The sequence below is a fragment of the Cottoperca gobio genome, chromosome 3, assembly GCF_900634415.1.
Source record: "Cottoperca gobio chromosome 3, fCotGob3.1, whole genome shotgun sequence".
Taxonomy (NCBI): Eukaryota; Metazoa; Chordata; class Actinopteri; order Perciformes; family Bovichtidae; genus Cottoperca; species Cottoperca gobio.
This window is the reverse complement of record NC_041357.1, coordinates 5,812,465-5,836,133: the sequence shown is the minus strand read 5'-3', so window position 1 is coordinate 5,836,133 and position 23,669 is coordinate 5,812,465. Positions and strand designations below refer to the sequence as shown.

The 23,669-nt window shown below is 39.8% G+C and overlaps 1 protein-coding gene across 1 annotated transcript in view; it reads left to right on the top strand.

The window, feature by feature from the left end:
• phkb (phosphorylase kinase, beta) overlaps positions 1–18,267 on the top strand; it is a 117,559-nt gene extending 99,292 nt beyond the window's left edge. Inside the window, exons 19-30 of the mRNA XM_029425173.1 lie at positions 174–264; positions 3,697–3,755; positions 4,065–4,227; positions 5,933–6,014; positions 6,841–6,898; positions 7,273–7,363; positions 12,093–12,298; positions 14,161–14,295; positions 14,590–14,719; positions 15,158–15,265; positions 15,530–15,670; positions 16,410–18,267. Coding sequence (XP_029281033.1) covers positions 174–264; positions 3,697–3,755; positions 4,065–4,227; positions 5,933–6,014; positions 6,841–6,898; positions 7,273–7,363; positions 12,093–12,298; positions 14,161–14,295; positions 14,590–14,719; positions 15,158–15,265; positions 15,530–15,670; positions 16,410–16,547 — 1,402 coding nt within the window. The 3' untranslated portion in view covers positions 16,548–18,267. The remainder of the gene's footprint in view (positions 1–173; positions 265–3,696; positions 3,756–4,064; positions 4,228–5,932; positions 6,015–6,840; positions 6,899–7,272; positions 7,364–12,092; positions 12,299–14,160; positions 14,296–14,589; positions 14,720–15,157; positions 15,266–15,529; positions 15,671–16,409) is intronic.
• The last annotated feature ends 5,402 nt before the right edge of the window (positions 18,268–23,669 follow it).

The following is a 23,669-nucleotide window of genomic DNA, read 5'->3' as shown; positions in this document are numbered from 1 at the left end:
CAAATAAAGCTATGGGGGTCTTTTATGGGTGAAATTGGCTGATTTATTGCGAACGTTTCATACTGATATGTTAAATACATGTGTTCTGTTTGGAATGTAATCGTTAACGCAGATGTTTTGCCTCAGAATGGGACAGATTCACAAAAACAAACTGAGTCATTGTGTCTCATCAGGGGAAGCCGCTTTAACCCAGTACTGGACATGCTGGCCTCGTTCAAGAAAGGCGAAATCGGAGGGGTCAAAGTTCATGTCGACAGACTTCAGGTTTGTTTATTGATTCTTTAATTTGGTCATTTTTAATCACTTTATTTTAAAGGTGCAAATTGTAAGAATTTCCCCAATGGATTATTGGAATGGTTAACAATCAATAGGTAGTTAGAGGTAAAAAATGGACACAACAAAAAGTGTGAGTTTTCCATAAATACTAAAAGAATGTTTAAAAATACTGAGCGCAGACCTTCACTAAACCATTTCCATAAGTGAAAAATAATGTGTGTATCCGCCCCGTGATTTGAATCCAGTCCAACATTGAATGGGTTCTTCCTTGGCCAGTGATACAGCCTTCCACCAAGTTTCATGAGAATTGGTCATAGTTTTTCCATAATCCTGACAGACAAACAGAGAAACCAACTTACAAACTGAACCAAAAACATAACCTCTTCGGCGGGGTTTATAACTAAATAATGCCTTGTTTGGACTCCTTTCTATCTTAATTTAAAAAATAGTAAGAGAAGTAAAAAAGTATTAGGTGTAGAAAATAATGCTGCACAGTTTCAAGGACATACTTCGGATGAGACTGAACACCATGGGCACTTTAAAACTAAATCCAAGCCATTTTTCTTGTCTCTGCAAAAAGGGCTGAAGCATAACTGTTAACCAAGTAAACATGACATAGTTTTCACTTTTCTCTCGACATGTAGATGGCTGAATCACAGTTACCATTTATGTTACTATACTTATTTTATTTTATTAGTTTTTAATTTATTAAGTTATTTTTTTTTTTTTTTTTTTATATTTTGATTGTTTGCATATTGTGGAGAATTCTCATCACATGCTGCCTGCTCTCTCCTGTCAGGTCAGTTACAACGGATATTGCAGTCGTCTCTGGAATAAACAATGGCTTAATTTTACAAAAGTTCCAATAAATTGTGTTGCGGGGCTTCATCTCTTGGTTCTAGAGAAAACAAGGTTTCCCAGCCCTTTATCTGAAGGCTCTCCTTACTTCAGGAGCAGCACCAGTGTTGATCTGTGTTCTGACCTTGGTGTGACAGATTCAATTTGGGAGGCAAACTGTTTTGGTTTGCCTGGGAAAGGTGGAAGTGATTTGAGCCTGGATGGTTTAAAGAAAGAGATGGAAACTATTGGGTAAAAGCTTTTTGTGGCTTGCCAAGAATATGGAATGACTTTAGGGGAGAACAACAAATGAAATGTTGAATTAACAGGTTAGAAATTGATCCCTCCAATGTATCGTTGGCCTGCGGAGAAGACTGCAGAAAGATCTCAGTGCCAACGTGCATTAATGAATCCATTTACATCACTAGGTGATGCCGTCTTTATGGTATGAAGGCATGAATTAAACATGCATAGCGTGTCACAGACGCTATAAACCCAGCCTACTTATTTCAACAGTATTAATGATTATTTAATGAGAAGGTGTCGGACAGGTTCCAGGGTTAGTGTATTCCCAGTAGACATTGCAAAGTAGGAAGAAAGGTTGGCTGTAAATGAATGATTAATCACATCTAAAAACAAAGGACCACAACAAAATGTGAGGAAAACTCACATTATATTGGGTCTTATTTGCTAGATTTTGCAATTATGACTGAACTTCAGCTGCTACTACATTGTAACAGGATCATTGCTCTCAAAGCCAATGGAAGGGCCATGAAAACACAACAACACATTCTTTAAAGCTGCTATGGTCAATATTTTGATATTAACAATGGATCACATAACTACAGCACATGTAATGTCAACAGTGTCGTTAGCACAGACTGTATGCAAGAAGTGGACGTAGTCACCGTGACATCAACCATTGGTGTGGTAGTAACCTGTCAATCACAAGGTAGCCCCACCCTAGTGCATACCCTGCTTTATCGTCAATTTTACTCTAAATGGGAGCATAATTTACCAAATAAGCATCATGCTGTACTGAATAATATTTTAAACTAGCACTTAGGACCAAACATTTGTTAAGACAATGTTTCCTGAAGTAATAAATCAAGTGAGAAGTGGTGTCATTTTCTCATAGACTTCTATACAATCTGACTTCTTTTTGCCACCCGTGGAGTCACACAATGCTGGACGTTACAGAGAATGCAAGTTTAAGGCTTCCCTTTTTTCAGGCTTGGAGGTTGTTGCCCAGACGTTCATAGTGTCAAAACCACAGGGTAATATCACCCGACTCTGCAGTTCCCCTTAGCTCTGTCTTTTAACTCACTGTTTTTGTTTTACCACCCAAAACGTAACTGTTTGGTTCGGTCCCACCATCTCATCTGCCTCATTTCCAGCAGATGCAGGCAGCTGTTTACCATGAAAAGCTCTAAAAACCCTCTAAATCATGGACAGACAAAGTTAGAGACTAGCTGGTGAACATAGTAGAGCATTTAGCTACGGTAGATATCTGCTAGATGAGCAAATAAGGAATAAGTTTGCTAACGACTTCCTCATATCCACTTATAATATGTCAGTGTTGTGTGTGCAGCTTGTTTTCACAAGTGTCAAGATCAGTTAATGTCGTTTTAAACAGTAAAGTTGTAGCATTGCTCACATATCCTTTGTTTGCTGGATGCCTTGTTCAGTCATCTGAAGACCTTTAACTCATTGGAAGGTTCACAGCCGTATTCATGACTTTACAATGAGCCTTAAACAGTTTACTGCAGATAGTTCATATTTCTTCACGGCACACTCTATTGGTTTAAGTTGCAGGATTTATTTAACACAATCAAGCAAAAAAAAAAAAAAGAAGGCCAAGGTAGATTATACTTATTTTCACATTGGTAACTTTACTGCTTTGTCAAACTTATGACAAGCTTTCCAACCCTGACTTCTCTCCCACTGTGTCTGTGGTGTTCAGCTGAGACTTCCTCATATCATCCTTTTTCTTTTCCCTCTCTAAAGTTCTTCCTTCCTTCTGCCTATTTGCTATTCACTTCACAGCTAACTTCTACAGCTTTGAAACACTTCTCCTCTTCATCACCGACCTCATTGTTATGAGGAGCAGGATTGCTCCTCTCCTACGCCTCTTATTTTTGTTTTTGAGTCGACTTCAGTTGGAATGGCTAATATCACATTTAGACCCCAGCAAGTCGTATTGAACTGCGCTCTTTGCTCCCACACTGCTACATGTGCTTTTAAAATTCTCAAACTTTTACCGTGTGAGACATTCACTTGTCACTGCTCCCGTACACATTTGTGCATTTGAAACAGTGAACTGAGTTCACACCTTAGCACTCCATGTGTTCTTTGTTATAAAGTGCATTATTCAAACAGTTGTTTTGTGACTCCTCTCGGGATTTATACAGCTGTGTGTTCTCACCTCCTGGGTTTTTGTGCTCCTAATTAAGTATGATTCTCTCCTACATGTCTTCACTTGCGTACACTGTAGGTATATTACTGTGGAATACCTTGTATATAGAGAGAACAGTTACTTTACAAATCCCTAAATGTGTTTCTTTCTTCTCATCAACCTTTTAGACTCTGATATCTGGAGCCGTGGTGGAGCAGCTGGACTTCCTGCGTGTCAACGAGGCAGAGTAAGAGCTTCCCCTAGTCTTTAAGCCTAATTGTGTCAGAGTTCAGTTTATCTGCTGGCAAGATATTTCAAAAAGTATTTCCATGATGTGGTAGACAAATAGAACAACTCATTCAGATTGTGTGTTGTGTGATTGTTTTCAGGATCAATAAATTATTGTTGTCTAAAATAACAAAATGTTAAAGGAATGACGCCAGCATTGTTTTGTTTGTTGATTCAATTGTAAAATGTATCAAATGAGAAAAAGCAGCACAACAACTGCATATGGAGCTACGGTCTACATACAAATAGTGTGTGTGCGTGTGCACAGGATCCCAGAGTTTAAGAGCTTTGAAGAGCTGGAGCTGCCTAAACACTCCAAGGTGAAGAGACAGATGAGCACACCCAACGCGTCAGACCTGGAGCAGCAGCCAGAGATCAATGTGGAGGAGTGGCTGCAGAAGCCCACTAATGAGATCATCAAGAAGTTCTATGTGAGTAGATTGGCTTTAGGGCAAAAAGAGTCAGAACATAGAGTAAGTTAATTAATAAGGAGGTAAAATAAAGTTGAATTCACAGCAGAACTTTAGTATTCTGTAAGCATTATATAATGGTAATATTTTAACCAGACAGAACTATTAATCGCATAAATTCAGGAAGCAAAGGTTCCATCAACAACAACCAAAAAGGTTGCAAGCTGTAACTGTTGCTGTTTAACATTTGTAGCAGTATTTTTAATTGCTAGTATCTTACTCGTCACTTCCTTAAAGCTGGAGTGCAGAACGTTCATGTCCCCCTTCTGGCACAGAGAGTAATTACCATATGGGACACATCCTGGGCAGCAGTTTCATGAGTGGATGCCAGATAAAAATTAACCTTGGCCTTCAAAGGAAGGATTATTCATTTGTTTATTTCATTTCATGCTTTCATTATGAGGTTTTTGCTTCAAATCTCTTCCCAACGAACATACATAACACCTTGATGTATAAGATAGTAAGCCGTATACTATCCTAGGATAAAGCCAGGCTAACATGAAATATTAAGGCATCACATGCACAAGACATAAGACGCAACACGTGTATATTCAAATCAACTTCATTCATTTTACACGTAACATAAGCGCTGTCCTTGTAATACATTTCAATTACTACATAGTTGCTCGTGTTTGCAAGGGTCCTCATTTCCTTGTCACTGCGCTTGTCAAAGTGGCAGGGGATAATAGGCGTCTGGAAACTGGATGTGTATCAGAGGAGACACCTGACTGTCTGCAGCCATCCCCAGGTACAGTGGGCGTTAGTGAGGACTGCAGCCTGGGAAATTACTTATTCTAAACTGCTTACAGTCAAACATGTAGCAATCCTGCCAGAAGAAGCCAAATCTAAACGTTAGTCAGATTCTACTTATATTATATATACCATTTTAAATGTCAAAGTTTACCTTCATATTGCTGAAAACATATTCTTATTAATCAACACAATCCCGGGTTTCTTTTCAATACGGTTAAACAACTCTCAAATCCACTTCCAACGATCACCTGCCTCCTCAGAGAATAGCAAGCCTTGCCTCATTATTTGTGCCCTCATTGCTCCCCCCTTGATGCCTCATTGAAATGCCCCACTCTTTCCAAGTTCCATCTGTCTCCTGTTTTATTATAACATCTTATTAATATGTTCAAACATGTTTCCTCAAGACCGTTTATCCGTCCAAGTCTGCTCACAATTACCAGCTCTTTAATCTGCCTCTGTAACTGAATATTTCATCCATGTTTGACAGATCCAAACCTCGACCCAAACCTTTAGGTTCAATTCTTCCTCGCTGTTAGTGTTTTGCTTTATTTTGTAAAAAGAAAAAGACGTAACCTAAACAGGAAGCACAAAAAGTATGGTTTACATTTTTTTATAAGTAGTTAAAGTAAAGGATAAATAATTTACCCCAAGCTTTCTCTAATGTGCTTAAAGATGATTTATATTCTATATTTTAGGCTCATTGAGGCTGTAATCAAATTTAAACAGACAATACCTAACCATTATTACACGATTGCAGAAAACAACTTGATCTAACAATTCAATACGGCTTGGTAGTGTTTACTGTGAGCAGATAATATCGCAGCTGATTGAAATAAAGGTGCGTAAATGTTTATCATGTTTGTAAGCGTAACCATGCTCATCGTCCCATGTGTGTGTATGTGTCATTGTCCAGGACTGCGACTGCTTGGCCAGTCAGGCTCAGCTCGGAAGTATCCTTTTGAGGAGAGAAGGACCAGACTTCCTTGCAAAAGATGGTAAGAACACACAAACACACACACACACACACACACACACACACACACACACACACACTCACTGTGAGTTATGCTGGCCCCACACTAGAGGTTAACGGGGCAGATTTGGGGTATGACTGGCCCCTCCCAATCAAACAAGTTTGATATTTAAAACTGAAATACTGTAGTGTGAAAGGAACGGTGATAGAATATTGACCAGAAACCTACAAAAGCCAATGACCACCATGTTAGCTTGTAGCAGTAGCTTGCTCAAGTTTGAAACTAACAATAAAACTTAATTTCCAACTCACCTCCACACAAGTGCAACCATTTGATGACGACAGTCCGGCACCATGTGTGTTTTTTTCTGAAGTCACATTAGATCATGTTTCTTTGAGTTCCTTTGTCCCTGGAACCCTACACTCTGAGATCATTTGGTGAAAACATAAGTGTGTGTCCTGCATCATGACTGAATTGTCTGGTTTGTGCGTTCTTACAATTAAAATATAAAAAATCAGTTAAATCTGTCGTAGTGTCTGTGGTCTCACATGTTTTTATAATGAGCTAAGATTTGAACATCTTCTAGTGTACACAAAGCATTAGTGAGCAACTTAAAGAACTGGTTGCAAGTTATACTGAAACACAACAGCAGATCTTCCTCATTAAGTACAAAGGAGATGTGATCATGTCAGGTCTTTATGATGCTGATGTGTTGTGTTTCTGAATGTGTATTAGATGCCTAATTTGGCAGTTCTGATCCACAGAGAGCCGAAAACATTGGGGTATGACTGTATATGTCTTTATGATTATTCATTTTGTCTGAACACAAACACTTTTGTGATTCCAGAGAACCTGATAGATGAACTGGAGAGACTCTACAGGAGAGCTGGCAGCAGAAAGCTTTGGTCTGATATTCTTACACACACATACACAATACTTAGTGGAGTACAATGACTGTTAGCATCATTCCAGTCTGTGATTTCATTTGTTGAGCTTACGTTGCCATTAGTCCAGTCACAGTAAAGACGTTCATCAAGAGTGTTCAAAAGATGCATTCAGGACCAATGAGGCCCTCTAAGATGGTGACATCGAGCACATTTAGTATTTTACTATGTTGAAGCATTAAAAGGGGTTGGGAATTTATGTCCGAACCCTTGTTTTGCCCTGTGTTTGTTGTCGGGTCCCCTTAACCAAAATGACTTTTCCATCCCTGTTGTATGCCCGTTTGATGTCGTCACAAAAATTCTCATGTTGACACTTTAATCTGGTCGAACTGTAGGCTGGCAGTGCGCCATGCTGCTGCCATTACCAAGAAGTTTGCCAGCTCTATAGCTCCTCACATCACCACAATACTGGTGCATGGGAAACAGGTAATGTTCAGGCAGAGATGGACTGAGGACTCTGCATGTTTACTCCCGGTTTGCTAGCCAGCTAGCTTTCCAGCTTGAGATCTGTGTGAGGGTCAGCCCATCCTACTTTGTGATTCCTCATAACCAACCAACCAACAGGGCAAGATCGGTCGGTCAGTCAGTACCTACTGTACTCACCATTATTCAGGCATTTGTTTGTGTAAAATGAATGCTAATCCCACGTTTTGCAATCAAATAGGTCTTAAAAAGTGAAATCTAATTTCTCACAATGATATTTATTTGACCACTGGTCACCCTGTCAATGACCAGTAGTCACCTTGGTAACAGATGGGGTAATGCAGTAGCAGGCTATTATCTTAGCATTTTGCTAAAATGTTAACCAGCTAAAGCTATTTCTGGCTAAACCACCAACATAATACGGCGGTTAGCACTCACACAGTCATGAGTTCGGCCAAGCTGGCAGGCACATTGCCTCAGATGTGTATAATAATGTGTGTATCCGCCCGTGATTCAGATCCGCACCAAAATTGAATGGGTTCTTTTTTTATTGGCCCATGCTACACCTCCTTTCACCAAGTTTCATGAAAATTGGGCCATTTCTTTTTCCGTAATCCGTTAATGTATCTTTCTTGGCAGAGGTAATGAAACGTTTGACTGGCAAGCCATCGCTCCAGTAAAACTAGATTCTCTTGTTTACCTTTAAACGCAAAACTGCTCAGATTGTATTGGGTTTGTGGTGTACTGCTGGCCTGACTTATCTAGAATTGACAAAATACTGTCGATTGTTTCTCACGGGAGCTCCTCTTTATTGGTGCTGTTTTCTGTGTCCATGGTTTAATTTGAATTTGTGCCCGTATTACGTTACATTTATTTGACTGACACTTTTATCCAAAGCAACTTTTTCAATAAGTGCATTCGAACTGACTGACTTTTATTATATGCTGTTTGAATAGGATTATATCATAGAGGAATTTGATTATGCCACAGAGGGGAAAACCCCAAGCCTGGAGGCTGGTTTCCAACTTGCTGGGAAAAAGCATCAATACTCAGTTCAATTTACTTTCTCATTTACCTAACATGGGCCAGGAAGTGAAGCTTGAAATAGGTTCCCCAACAAAGTAGATTGACACCACACCATGCCTTCTAAACATTAAGCCTTTGTTGTATTTTTATTCATCGTGCTCAAGATGTGCCTCTGTAATTCCGCAGGTTTGAGCACTGAAACTGAACACACACACACACACACACACACACACACACACACACACACACACACACACACACACACACACACACACACACACACACAAACATACACACACACAGCTGTATATAATAGCATATAATAGGAGGTGGTTGTGTTTCAGCTGATTGTATTCATGACCCTATTAATGAAATGATTTAATGTGTTCACTGCTTCTGTGAGGTGGCTTTAACTCTGTGTGTGTGTGTCTATAACAACCCTGGCTGCGGGCTACCATTAGAAGATTATGAGTGTTCATGTGCTGCCTTTTCCCTCGTAGGAATCCTGCAGGCCAGCGGAGGCAGTTTGAAGGCTGTAGTGACTCTTGTGAATAATGAACTGAGAGATTAGTGAACATTAAAATATTTCCTGGGAAGCCAACTATTTATTTGGGTGTTAAATAACTAAATCAAATGGATCAATTAAGATTGTGACTAATATATTTAGATATTTCTTACATGGTAGAAATCCTCTGTGAGGATTAATTAAAAAATATTTTGGAAACATGCAAGTTTTGTTTTCAATTTCATTCTGATGTTCGGATAGTTTTTAAATTTGGGGACCTTGAACTGTTATAATAAGAAAAGGAACTGACGATGATGCCTGGGGAAAATGTAGCCTTTTTATTTGATCTTGTTCGTGAAATTTGTTTGTTTTTCTAATAATGTTGAATCAAATTTGTGAGTAATGGTACCTTATTTGGCAACTGTACTCAAGTTTTTTTGTTTGTAAGTATACTCACCGGTCACTTGATTAGGTAGACCAAGCTGGTATCGGGTTGGACAAACCTTTTGCCTTCAGAACTGCCTTAATTGTTGGTGGCAAAGATTCAACAAGGTGATGAAAACATTCCTCAGAGATTTCTATCCATATCGACATGATATCATCGCAGTTTCTGCAGTTGTCCATGATGCGAATCTTCCATTCCACCACCTCCCAAAGGCACTCTATTGGACAGACATCTGGTGACTGTGGAGGCCCTTTTAGTGCAGTGAACTCATTGTCATGTACGAGGAACCAGTTTAAGATTATTTGAGCTTTGTGACATGGCGCGTTGTCCTCGTTCAAGTAGCCATTAGAAGATGTGTTAACTGTGGCCATAAAGGGATTGACATGGACAGCAACACATCTCAGGCAGGCTGTGTCCTTTAAACGAGGCTCAATTGGTACTAAGGGGCTCTTAGTGTGCCAGGACATTTCCCCCCACGCCGTTACACCACCAGCATCCACCTGAACTGTTGATACAAGGCAGGATGGATCCATGCTTTCATGTTGTTTATGCCAAATTCTGACCCTGTCGTCTGAATGTCGCAGCAGAAATCAACACTCATCAGACCAGGCAACGTTTTTACAATCTTCTGTTGTCCTGTTCAGAAGAGCCCGTGCCAAATGTAGCCTCAGTTTCCTGTTGTTATCTGACAGGAGTGGCATCTGGTGTGGTCTTCTGCTGCTGAAGCCCATCTGCTTCCAGGTTCCACGTGGTGTGTCTTCTGCACACCTCGGTCGTAACCAGTGGTCATTTGAGTTACTGTTGCCTTTCTATGAGCTCGAACCAGTCTGGCCATTCTCCTCTGACCTCTGCCATCAACAAGGCGTTTTCGCTCAGAGAACTGCGGCACCAACCATCCCGTGTAAACCCTAAAGATGGTTGTGCGGGAAAATCACAGTAGATCAGCAGTTTCTGAAATACTCAAACCAGCCTGTCTGGCACCAACAACCATTCCACTTTCTAAGTAACGTTAATCGCCTTTCTTTCTCAGACTGATGCTTGATTTGAACTTCTGCAGATCTTGACCATGCCTACATACACTGAGTTGCTGCCACGTCATTGGCTAATTAGATATTTGCATTAACAAGCAGTTGAACAGGTGTACCTAATAAAGTGGCCGGTGAGTTGTACTGTATATATAAGACAAATGTCACATACAGTATATAATGTGTTCTCTATAGAAACTGCAGTAAAGCTGAACAAAATGATGTAGTTTGCTAAAAGCCTTAGTTGCTACTTGTTATCTGTCATGATGAAAAGAATGTTCTTGTGTCTTTTCGCCCACTAGGTCTGTTGTCCGTCTGGCTGCCAGTCTCTTAACTAAGCTAGTGGACAGCCTTGCCCCCAGTATTACTAGTGTTTTAGTGCATGGCAAGCAGGTAAGCCTGAGTAGATTACAGTCAAATCCCTTTTGTACAAATGATTTGGGGTTATGTTAGGAAAATGGCATGTCGGAAGAATGATTTTAATGTTCACTGATTAATTCAAGTAAATGAAATTGGTTATATTATTAGCTTCTCATGCTGTCATTCTAAGGGAATTACTTAGGCTAGCTGCATGCTCATACTCCTCATTACAGCTCACCTCCATTCTGTGTGTTTCTAAGCTGTAGTTGTAGCAAGGCTGCCAGTGTGACCAGCGTAGCATCCTAATGTGCACCGTGTCCACGTGTCTAGACACACTCATTGTGCCGATTTGATATATAGTGACCTGGGAATTTGTCTGACTCCACTCCCTCGCGCTGGATGAGAGCTGGTGCATCATTTCCTGTCAAGTGTTACTCAGAGATTAGCCTCCACTCGAGAGTGTCAGTTATCTCGCCTCATTTTTACCCTTCTGAGCAGTTTTAGGCATTTCATTATGCTGAAGTAGCTCAAGGTGTGAATCTGCATATAGATTGCTTACCGGAGGGAAAGCTCCTCTCAACATGATTGGAAAAGCTGATTTAAGATTTGAGACGGCTGCGTTCCTCTCTGTGTCCTTACAATAACAGCTCAGTTGGAAGAAATAAGAGGCACCACCCCATTTAAGTCAATTCTGACTCTAGCTTTGATTATATTTCTTGTCATTGGTACACTTCAACAATGTATCTCTTCTTGGTCATTTTCCAGACTTAATTTCCAGCTCCAGGCTGTTCTTTGCTAAGTTACAATCAGTCTTGATGTAAAGATGAATGATATATCTTCAAAGGGCTGGGTTTCATCCGCTGAAGGCAAGGATAAAAGTGTGTCCTCCCATCGGGAAGATTGGTTACGTGTAATTTTCACGAGATGGCTTTCATGGGAAAAAAAAAAAAAATACAAAAGAGTCATTTTTTTTCCTACGCACTTTATGTGACTCTGGGAGAGGAGGCCAATTTTAGAGTAATGGAACAAAGATACTTGTAGGAATTGCACCTTGGAGGAGTGTGCACGTGCCAGTCTACGCATGAACACACTTTCACACACTTTCACACACGTGCACCGAAACAGGCACACATATTCATGAAAGCTTGGATATATATCATAACAATTATTCTGCAACATAGAACTTTCTAACTGTATGTGGGTTCGGCGTATGCTTTTTCCCCTTTCCCCCCCCCCGTGTGTGTGTGTGTGTGTGTGTGTGTGTGTGTGTGTGTGTGTGTGTGTGTGTGTGTGTGTGTGTGTGTGTGTGTGTGTGTGTGTGTGTGTGTGTGTGTGTGTGTGTGCGTGCGTGTTCTAATGCCTGGTTAACAGGTGACCCTCGGCTTATTTGGGCAAGAGGAGGAGGTGATCTCCAACCCACTGTCCCCAGGGGTGATCCAGGGCATCATCTACAGCAAGTGCTCCCCTCACGGTGGGGAGCGGGAGGCTGTTCTTCAGCAGGAGCTGGTTATCCACATTGGATGGATTATCTCCAACAACCCAGAGCTGTTCAGCGGCATGATCAAGATCAGAGTCGGGTAGGACAAATTATAATTCAGGATAATAATAATAACAATAATAAAAACAATCAACTTTGTTTATATTGCACCTTTCATACAAGTAATGCAGCACAGAGTGCAATATAATAATAGACATAGAATCTTATGATTAATGTAAAATACAACACACGAGATAAGATGAAATAGAATGCATAAAATAAAATGGAAATAAAACCCACAGAATAAAAATAATCTTAAAATCAGTAGCAATATTTTCAGCATGCACATCAATAAACACTGTGACAGCATCAATAGGTCTCTTCTGCTGTGTTCTTATCTTTTCTACATCAGTGGAATTCTTTAAGACGGAAACTCAGAAAGTGTTTGGTTGCAATGGTGCCCTAACATGTCGTACATTTTGTCATGCGGTATGTTATCTTTGCTGTAATTCTCCGACCCTGGTTTTCAGACACAATAAAACCTGAAGAATTGAATGACTATTAGCATCAGTTGAGGCTGCAGTTGTCTCTTTTTTTCTATTGTTAGCTGATCCAAACATCAGGATTAAATATCAAATATATGTGTCCATACTGTACATTTCAGGTTGTTTTTCTAAAGTAGTAGTTTGCTGTTGCTCTAAATCAGGGGTATCCAAACTACAGCCTGCGGGCCAACTGCGGCCCCGTGGTCCATTTTTAATTGGCCCGCAGCTAATTCTAAAAGTATAATGGAATATGGCCCAGATAGAAACTTGCGCTTGAATGTTTTGTACTTCTTAGTTCTAACACAGAAACACAGTTTTGACTTGTCAGCTAACTTAAAACATCAAGTGTCAGATAAAGTTTGTGCTTTAGATCTTTACTAGATTGCATGTGATGAGAGCACAGATACGACAGACACCGCACAGCTGTTCATTGTTTATGCGGGGAGTTGACGATAACTTTTGCGTTACAGAAGAGCTGCTTGGTCTTAGGAGTCTAAAAAGCACAACATAATTCGAGCACGAAGACTTTACCACAGAGAATTTCAAGCTTTCCTGTCTGATGTCGATGCTGAATACGGGTGTTAACAAGCCCAATAACTTATTTGTTTAACAAGCTTGAGATGTATCCATCCCCTTTTCCCCTCATTCCCCCCCCTGATTTGTTTTAGGCAATATACCTCAAAAGTATGAGTGGCCCAGCCCTTCGTATATTTTTCTGTATGTGGCCCTCAGGGAAAAAGTTTTGGACACCCCTGCTCTAAATGGAACACACTGCAGTTCTCTTTGAAGTGGACTGGGACTCAATTTAGAGGTGTAAATGGATAAAGCCCCTGAGTTTGAACCAATTTCTCCAGACATGTTTGGTCCGTAAACACCGAAAATCGAAACTCGTGTTCAACTCATGTTGGAAGAAGTGAGGTTGGATACAGTGTAGTATTTTAAACGATCAAAATTCATTTCCACTAGTCAAGACAAACAACTTGTCTGGTTTCATCTGTCTTTGACTTCTTGTGGAAGTCCTGAGAGGCAATTGAGAAAAAATGGATCTGGTGATCCATTTTCTAAGTCTGATCTAAATTGTTTTCTCCCCTGTGTTTATTATTGAAGAACAGATCAAATGGTTCTGCCAGGAAAATGGTTCTAAGTTCTCTAAAATAAATCATATTTCTAAATTACTTTTTTCTTTTTCTTTGACTGGTTACATTACATTTATAAGAATCATGAAACTGTGAAGCAATACAGAAGAAAGGACACTATTTTGACACACGTTCCTTCTTGTTAAAACAAAGTAACCATCCCAAGGGTTTAATTCTGTGGTGGTTAACAGCGTGTGTGTGTGTGTGTGTGTGTGTGTGTGTGTGTGTGTGTGTGTGTGTGTGTGTGTGTGTGTGTGTGTGTGTGTACTGTGGATTTCCAGATGGATTGTCCAGGCCATGAAACATGAGCTGAAGATCGGGGCGGGGGACATGCCACCCCAGGACATCTACCAGCTCTCCCCCAGCGACATCAAGCAGCTCCTGCTGGACGTCCTGCAGCCACAACACACCAGCAGGTACTGTCTCATCACTTTTCACTCTCAAAGCAGCCTTTGAAGATAGTGTCTTCATGCATTCACTTGTTGTATAATCTGTTTAGTTTTAATTATTTTATCTTCCGTCTTGTCTCCATCCATATCTTATTATCGGCTGCTGCCACAAAACCCAATTTCCATATGGGAACTATTAAACTTTTATCTTATCTCATCTAATCTAATACACATTGACTCATAGACAATTTCCTCCAGAACAAACGTTATCAACGTTATATTTCCCCAGTCTCTAAAGTTCCACCCTTGTTTTGGCCTCAGGTCTTGGCTGAACAGGCGTCAGATCGATGGCTCTCTGAACAGGACCCCTCTGGGCTTTTATGATCGTGTGTGGCAGATCCTGGAGAGAACCCCCAACGGCTTCATGGTGGCTGGGATTTACCTCCCGCAGGTACCTGCCTCGTCTCACTCTGCTGCAGATTAAATATTCTGACCAAATGCCTAAAGGGTACACTGTCTAATATGTGCTGTATAGAAACCTGAATGGCATTATTTTAAAGAATACTTTTTCAAAAGAGTGTTGCACACATTTATTGATTGGTTCAAGTACTGGTGACGGTGTCCGCCAAAATACCATCTTCAAATATGGACCAGATACACGATAAAGATCATTTCCTCCACAGTTGCAGAATGGAACCTGTGCTGATTCATTGATATTTTATGATTCACTAAATGATTCACTTTAATAAGGACAAAATAATTCAAATGAATAATTATAACAGCCCTGTTATAATTTTATATTGGTCACATCCACGATGATCATCAATTACAGCATCCAGTAGCTGTCAGGTCACCACTTCTGTCTTTTTTTCATACCATCTCTCTGCAGCAACCGACACTATCTGACATGACCATGTATGAGATGAACTTCTCCCTGCTGGTGGAGGAGACCCTGAAGAACATCGTCCTGCCTGAGTACAGACAAATCATAGTAGAGGTGACCACCAACACCACACAACAGAATGAAAACACTTGCAGCTAATGTAAAACAAATTAAACTGAGTTGTACTCAACATGACATGGACTTTGCTCTCTTTGTTCTGGCATTGATCACATACTGTATGTACCAGTATGTTCTTTACTGGCTATCCATTCTGTTTAAGATTGATTTTAAGATTCCTTGTTAGGTTTAGACCTTTAAAATTAAGAAACGGTGTTCTTAGTCTGTGACAGCCTTGTCCTGTCTCCACTGTGTGAGTAGTTGCTGATGGTGGTGTCCGTAGTGCTGGAGAGAAACCCGGAGCTGGAGTTCGCCGACAAGTTGGATCTGGACGGTCTGGTGAAGGAAGCCTTTAACGATTTCCAGAGTGATCGCAGACGCTTTGAAGGCGTGGAGAAACAGGTAGGTTGTTTTCCCTCAAGGCCGTAGGAGTCAAATGTTTTTACAGAGGGGATTTGGATATCTCTTTGCATCACTCAATAAATCAGAAAAATACTGTCCACAGCCATAAAATATTCATTTTTGCCATAGTTATAGGAGTAAAATTTTATATAAATCAGGCTGTGAATGAACAAACCTCTCTGTACACACCTTCAGGATATAGATAGGAATGAAACTGGAGTGTTTGGTGTGTGTGTAAGAGCAGCTGAAGAGGAGATATCAGGCTTAGAGTCTGAGAAAAACACTCATTTTGAGAAAACAGCCTTTAAAGATATGTATTGTAAAAGTCCATACATTTTGCAACACACTACAGGTGAATAGGGTAAACATTGTTAACGAATAGATATCACCATTAAACTTCCCATTCCAACAAGTTTTGTGAAATGTTATATTTAAATATGCAAATGAGACATTTTATTATGCTCACTTAATATGTCAAATTAGGAGAAATCTCCAGCTGCAAATTGGCAAAGTTAGTAAAATAAACACCTAAATGTGTATTTGTAATCAATTTGTTCCACTCGTCAGAAAGAAGATGAAAGTTATGAAAGCAAAATAGCCCGAATTCTCAAAATTGACCAGTGCATGAAAAAACAATGTTGTTGCCTGTACTGTCGCGCCTTAAATTTATGAGATATATTCATGCTAGGATCATTTTTTTTACTTATAGCTTATCTAAATTACTTTTAATTTCTGCCAGGATGACATGGAGGGATTCTACAACACACCTCCGATGGGAAAGAGAGGCACCTCCAGCTACCTGACCAAGGCTGTTATGATATTGTTGCTGCAAGGGGATTTCAAGCCCTGCAAGGACGACCCGTGCACTGTTAGCTAGATTTATAACTTCTTTGACCTCTAAGCCCAGCCCACTGCAGTGTAGTCATAAAATGATCCGGCAAGGTCTACTGAGTATCCATCACATGTATTCAGAAGATGACCTCTAACCTCTCTGATCCTCCCTTTAGCAGGACTCTGCCCACTCCTGCACATTACATGTTTCCTCAACAGCAATAGAAACTTTAAGCAGAAGCCTCAAATGTTGTAGATTAGCATTCAGCATCTAAACATTACTTTTTGATAATTTTGGGAAATACTCACAATATCACCGGGGCCTTGTTTTTGTCTTTTACCTCTACATATTTCTGTTCAGTATCCAAACTGTGCTGTGTACGATTGTAATCTAGTTACCTTTAATTACTCTAGTTATTATTACCATTGGTGGCTAGTCATGTCAAATGCCACATGACTAGCTAACGTTGCCACATAACGTAAACCTGGCTACCACCAGTTGTGCATAATAGCACCTAAAGCTTTGCATAACCTCAACACATCTTTTAGTTGCCAGGGTTCCCTCTCCCAGCTGCGTGGTGTTAATTGTTATTGATTAGCATAGGTGGCTAGGTATGTCAAAATGGCACCTAGTCATCTATCTACTGTTATCTTGCCCTTTAGGCTACTAAAACCTGCAAGATAAAAAGCAATTAAAGGAAAATGTACACAGGTGATAATAGTTTTGGGTTTTCTCATCATAGTTAGCTTAACTTAGCATAAATAACTGGGGAAAACAGCTAGCCTGGCTCTTTTTAGTCCAAAACTAAAAAGGTATGCTAAGCTAAGTTAGCAGGCTGCTGGCTGTAGATACATATATAGCATACAGACATAAAAGTGGCATCAATCTTATATAATTATCTGTAGTGAAGCGATTTAGCGTCTTTAATTATTATTTTTTCTGATATTCTAGTTTTGTATTCTGGCTATCGGATGTTAACGGATAATGTCACTAAGAACACAGATTAATGAACCATGAGCTCAGATGTAAGCTATACCTCACCAGCAATAACATATAGTTACATAGCAATTAGTCAGAACAAGGTCACGTTGTATCATGAGAGGTCAAATTGATGCATTTAGCTCCCAGGCGCCTTTAAAAATGTGTCACATATCACCAGATATAAAAAGTCTGCCATTATTTGATATATGATCCATCAGTATACATGTATGAATTTTCATCTGGTTATCTTTATCAACATATCTGTGGGTCTTTGGCATTAGAGGGTTAGGGAACCACTGCAGAGATATTTAGATTTGATAGTGTGTCCACAGTATGTTCAGCTGAAATGTGTTTATTGTACTATGTTGCGTTTCTCTTACTGGGACACTTTACCTCTATGCATGCACAGTCTGCCGCATGACAATGGGTACTGTTTGCCATAACCATAGTGACGGTTTATCTGAATGTTATAGACTACAAAATAAGAGTTTCTGAGAGGCCTGTTTTTCACATCTGCATGACAATGACTCACTTGAAGTCCTGGGACTGAGGATTCTTTAGAAATATGTGGGCAACAGTAAAGACTGCTGTCATCCTTAGGTAAAGATGATGAAAGATTCACTTTGACTTATTTTAAAGCGTACCTCTTTGAATAACATCCCTGTGATGTATCCGCCCAACCTTGTCACTGTGTGAGTGTGTGTGATGTTTACTGTTGTAGTTCAAAAGAAGTATTTTTAACTCAAAACTGTAGTTTCAAGGAATAAAGTTATTATGGAAACTATCAACATTTCCCTTTGTGTTACTATCGCCTTTATAAACTGTATATGTGAGTGTGTGGTCGGAATTACGCTTCGGGAAAATGTCCCCTTTTATTGAGCAGTTATGTGAATATGAAATACTGACATATAATTAATTCACATGAAGTAAAGATCTCTTGTTCCTTGGCTAAAAACTGCAGCAGAAATTGAGCGTGACTGCTGCAGCCCAGAGCGGTGCGTTTTGGCATCGTATCGGATTCTGCCAGTTACACCCACTTATGTGGCCCGAACCCCTTATCAATCTGCATCTCGTGGATGTGAGTGCTGTCTGCAACACTGACTAACTGACTGGCACAGAGATGTGGAGGGGTGGGCGAGAGCCAGAGGAAGAAGATAAATGAGCTCTGCCTTGCACTCGATATATTCAAATCAACTTCGAGCTGGTGAGAGGAGATCTTGCCTGTCTTGTTGAATAAATCTCTTCTTCACCGAGAAGAATCCAAAATAAATTAGTTTCTGTCAACATTAAGTAAATGATCTCAGTAAGGTTTTCAGTTGTTTTTATATTTGTGTAGTGTTTAGTTTACTTTTGAACATGTGTTGCTAATTAGCTCTACACATTATATTGATATGATTAAAATACATTCATAGCCAAAGTAAAGACATGACAGTAATATTGCTCAATAAACCAAGAAAATGGATCACAAGAATTGTTCTTTTCTTCCCACTTGCCTCTCGTTGCTTGCTTTCGTACATCAGTGAAGGGATAACTAAAAGATGCTATTAGTTGCATCATGGGAAATATAGAATTAAGTGTTTTTTGGCCCATAATTCAACCTCTGCTGCTTCGATTATTTTCTAAATCTCTCCGTCACCAATCACCCAAGTTTAAGAAAGTTCAATACGAAATCACATAAAAGAGTCCTCCTTTAATGAGGCTAGATGAGAGTTGAGTTATAGAATGTATTACAAATGATAACATAAAATTAGAGATATTAATTTAGCCAGTGTCAACTTCCCATCTACAAAACAACAACCCACTCAGATGCAGAGACCTGCACGATATTGTCCTCGGTGTGGCACAACTCTACTGTTGGCATCAGTATCTGGAGTGCAGGAGTTTGTACCTCATCAGTCCACTAGGATGCAGCAGAGTTCAAGAAATGAAATTTATGTGATCTGGGTTTTTTCCTTAAAGATGTTCATATGGTATTTTGCAGAAAATATAGTAAAATGGAGGATAATGCAAGGAAAGTCAAATAATTTGCATTCATATCCATGACCTGTTGGGTCATTGTGTATAACCAGAAGATCAATTCTATAATATATTGTTTCTACATCTCACAATTAGCTGTTTCTCTTTTCAAATCTGTAATTCATGTTACATATATGTGTTAATAGATAAAGAGGTGACTGCTGCTGCTCAAAATATCAGATGTCGTACATAGATACTTATCAATGGATGAATCCTCAAAGAAACATTACATTTTCTCTGTGCTGCCCACCATAATAATTGTACCGTACATAATTCAACTCAGAAAACAGGTCAGCTTCCACCTCCACTTCACATTGCTTTGTTATTCTCTGACCAAAGGGCACACTAGGTAAGTGGCCAGAGTGGTTTTGTCTTCTCAGACAGGAGAAAAACAAACAGGTGGGCGCTGGCAAGAGGCCCTGCTGTTTGGCTGAATGGAGAGGAACAAGGAGGGACACTAGCAAACAGTTAACTGCACAAAGATCAGGGGCCTTAAATGTTCTATCGCAGGACTGTGGAAAATAAAATCATAATTGATTATGACTGATTATATTAGATTAAGGGACTATACATAAATGTGAAACCAAACTGTGTTTAGTCAGTGAACCAGTAAAATAAGAGGAAGGATGGAACATTGTGGTGATAGATAAATTAACTGCAAATGTGAGAAAGCATTTCTAATATCTCTCCACTCTTTAAATGTTCTTCTTTCTTTTCTTTTCTGACACACCCACACACGTCATATATACACATCCCAAGGCACTGCAATCATACATTTCCCTAGAAGTGGGTTGTCAACATTAACATAACCGAGAGGGAGAATAATCCCAGGTGACACACTCATACAGTGTTCTCGGATTGACTGTTGAGCAGAGGAGGTTTCTCCCACGGCGCTGAACGCAGCCTTCGCTCGTCTGCATCTCTATCACACCTCCTGCTATAATACAGCAGGACATCCACCACCTCCTCCCTTGCTGTTATCTGGGTCTGAGATGTGAGTGACTGCCAGACTGCAGATAAAACGCCATAAAATTGTGTTTAGTCTGCAGGCAGCCAACCACTGGGGAATAATGCAGCAGATCCACAGGTGGTCGTCATATATCGTTTATACTATACATCAGTCATTGGTGATGGGTGGTCTTTCTGACAAATCCAATAGTTCTAGTGGAGATGTTGTTACATCAGTCCACCACTTCGGTCCAGACTGCATTACCTCAACATTCATTCTCTGGGTTGTCATGACATTTTGTACAAAACTTCCCGGCTTCCAGAATGTTGAATCTTAATGACTGATGAACCCAACTTTTTTCTCGCACCATCATGAGGTTGATATTAGTTGTTAACCTTTCATTGTGGCATCATCAAGTCCAAATTCCAAATGATCGGCCACAACCATAGACTGTATAAAAGAAGTGGATGCAGTGACTATGACATCACCCATTTTTTTGTTGAATAGGTTTTGAAGCCTTGAGTTCGGCCTTTTGGCCATCTGGGTTTTTTTGCAACCAGTAGTAACACCAGAGAGTGGAGCTAAGTATAATCGAACACTGGACTTTCTTTTAAGCCACTTAAAATGTAACAATTAACTTTCATGAATTGAAAACACATTGTAAAAGGGTTAAACACCCAAACCAGACAACACTGTGGTAGTGACAAGGATAACTACACCCAAAAGCATATCCTGCTTTTTCGTCTATTTTACTCTAAATAGGACCATACTTTACTAAATGAACATTGTGCTGTACTAAAGAAGAAACTAGCGATTGAGACCATAAACTCCTCAGGCAAATGTTTACTGAGGTTTCAAATCAAGTGAGAAATAGGATCATTTTGTCATAGACTTCTACACAATCTGACTTCTTTTTGCAACGAGTGGAAATGCCCCCTGCTGGCTATTTGAAAGAATGCCGGTTTAACGCACTGCATTGGCTTCACTTTTCAGACCCATAGTTTGCTGCTTGAACACAATCCATCCAATGCCAACGTCAGAAAGTGCGGGGAGGGGTTTCCGAAGTTGTTTGATCATCCAACCTTTTCTCGTCCATCCAACACTTTTATGTCTTTGGGCCGTTAATATGTGTTTTCGTCATTCTGTCATTTGTCAATTTCTGTATATTTTCCTTTTTACTGTGAAAAGCACTTTGGTCAACCGCGGCTTGTTTTTAAACTGTGCTATATAAATTAAATGACTTGGCTTGTGGTGAAGCATACTGGCCTCTTTAGTCTTGTTTTGGGCTCTTACATTATCCTTCTGTGATCATGAGAATATTGGAAGTTTAGTACAGCCTTGACCGTTGACCTTAATATTGGTTGCTTATAATACAAAACATTTTTGTTGCAGTTGCAGTAACTCAAAATGAATCTTAATTCCTAAAATGCTGGTGAAAAAAAAAAAATACAACCGCAGTCAAAGATGACATTGTGTTAATAAAATGCACAATTAAGGGGAATATTGTCTTCTGAAGGGCAGCAGGACAGCAGTGCATTGTGGTTCTCCGAAACTTGTGTTATGACACACTGCCGATGCTGTGGCCTCATAACTCAGCATCTGCCAAGGTGACACACATCTATCAAAATCTCATATTAGAGATGGCAGCATGCAGACACAAACACAGACCTTGACTGGTCTTAAATTGTGACTAAACTAATGTACAACATGAGACTATAAAAGTAGTTCACTTTGTAGAGCAATGAAAGTCAAAGACATACGGACGAATTCACAAAGAATGGATTGTGCATCACTAGCAACCACTATCTGCCCCGTTTCAAGGTCTGGCTCACAAAAGATATTGCGCTAATGACATTACAGCACAAAAGCGTATTTGGGATTTAATATCCCAGTCCGTTAGTATGAATGTGCTTCAGATCGCATCAACTCTCTGAAGACGCTGATAATTTCAGTGTAAATGCATGTGGTTTTTAGCTCTGATGTTTGTAAATTAGACTGTTTTTTGCAATAAGGCTCAATTCCATAGAAAGCGAATCATTTTGCACTACATGTTATCAAAATAAAGTAAGGCAAATGTATCAAATGCACGATTCACAATTGCCAATAATTCCCGACATGCAGACGAAGCTGAAACAACAGTACACAAATAACAGCTCAGTCTAATACATTTTATTTTCTTACATAAAAAGCTCCCATTGATTGTCACTATAAGCATCTCACTTATGGATGTTTTGTGCACAATAATACATGCATACCTTCTTATTAATGGTGCTAATGATGATGATTATTACTATGCTGATGATCCCTTGCTCGGCTACATACCTCAAAAAGGCCCCAACATAAGTATGCTATTATATTTCACTAAAATGAGGGAATTCATTTTTAGATTTGGAACCATCTTCTACTTTAAAGATATCATTTGACTAAAAGCACCCTAAAACAAGCTTTAAATGTCAAATGCTACTATCTAATCATTCATTAATGTTTAATTTATGTGGAGGGGAGTGTGTGAGATTAACGACAGGATGAACAGATCCTCCCATCCACACACTACCCTGTCTGTCTGTGTCTGGAAGGAGGCAACTGTAGGCAGATGTAGAAGATTAATATGAATATACAAACACGTATATGGACACTTGGGGTAATTCAATCTTCTCCAAAGTGAGCGTTAATGCTTTCTGCACATTGACAGAGGAGGACAGGAGGAGGTGAGGAAGGAAGGTGGAGAAAGATGGAGAGGAGGACATGGAAGAAGAGATATAGAAGGAGGAAATATAAGAGAAGTTGGCAGACGTGGAGTATGACAGGAGGATGATGCAAACTGACAGAACATTTGAAAGAGTGGGAGCAGGAAATGAGTAAAAGAAAGAGGAGGAGGATGTGAAGGACATTCATGTCCAACCTCCTGCGGTGTGTGTATCTCAGCAGCAGCAGCAGTGGGTCCAGACTAAAGACGATGGGAAATCTGCAAACAGACCGGGGGAAGTACCACAGCCTCTGACCTTGCCAGAGAGAAACCCCTCGCAGCAGGAGGTTGACAGAGAGAAAAAGGGAGTCTGGGACAAGAGTGAATTTAAATCAGACAGAAGCCTGGAAAGAAACCTGGCCCACTCCTTTCTGAGTCAAATAATACTCAAATAATACGTATTCTGCCAGGCTATGTGCTACTGCTTTGTTGGAGGATTATTTAATTGACAAAAAAAAAAAAAAAGATTCTGTTT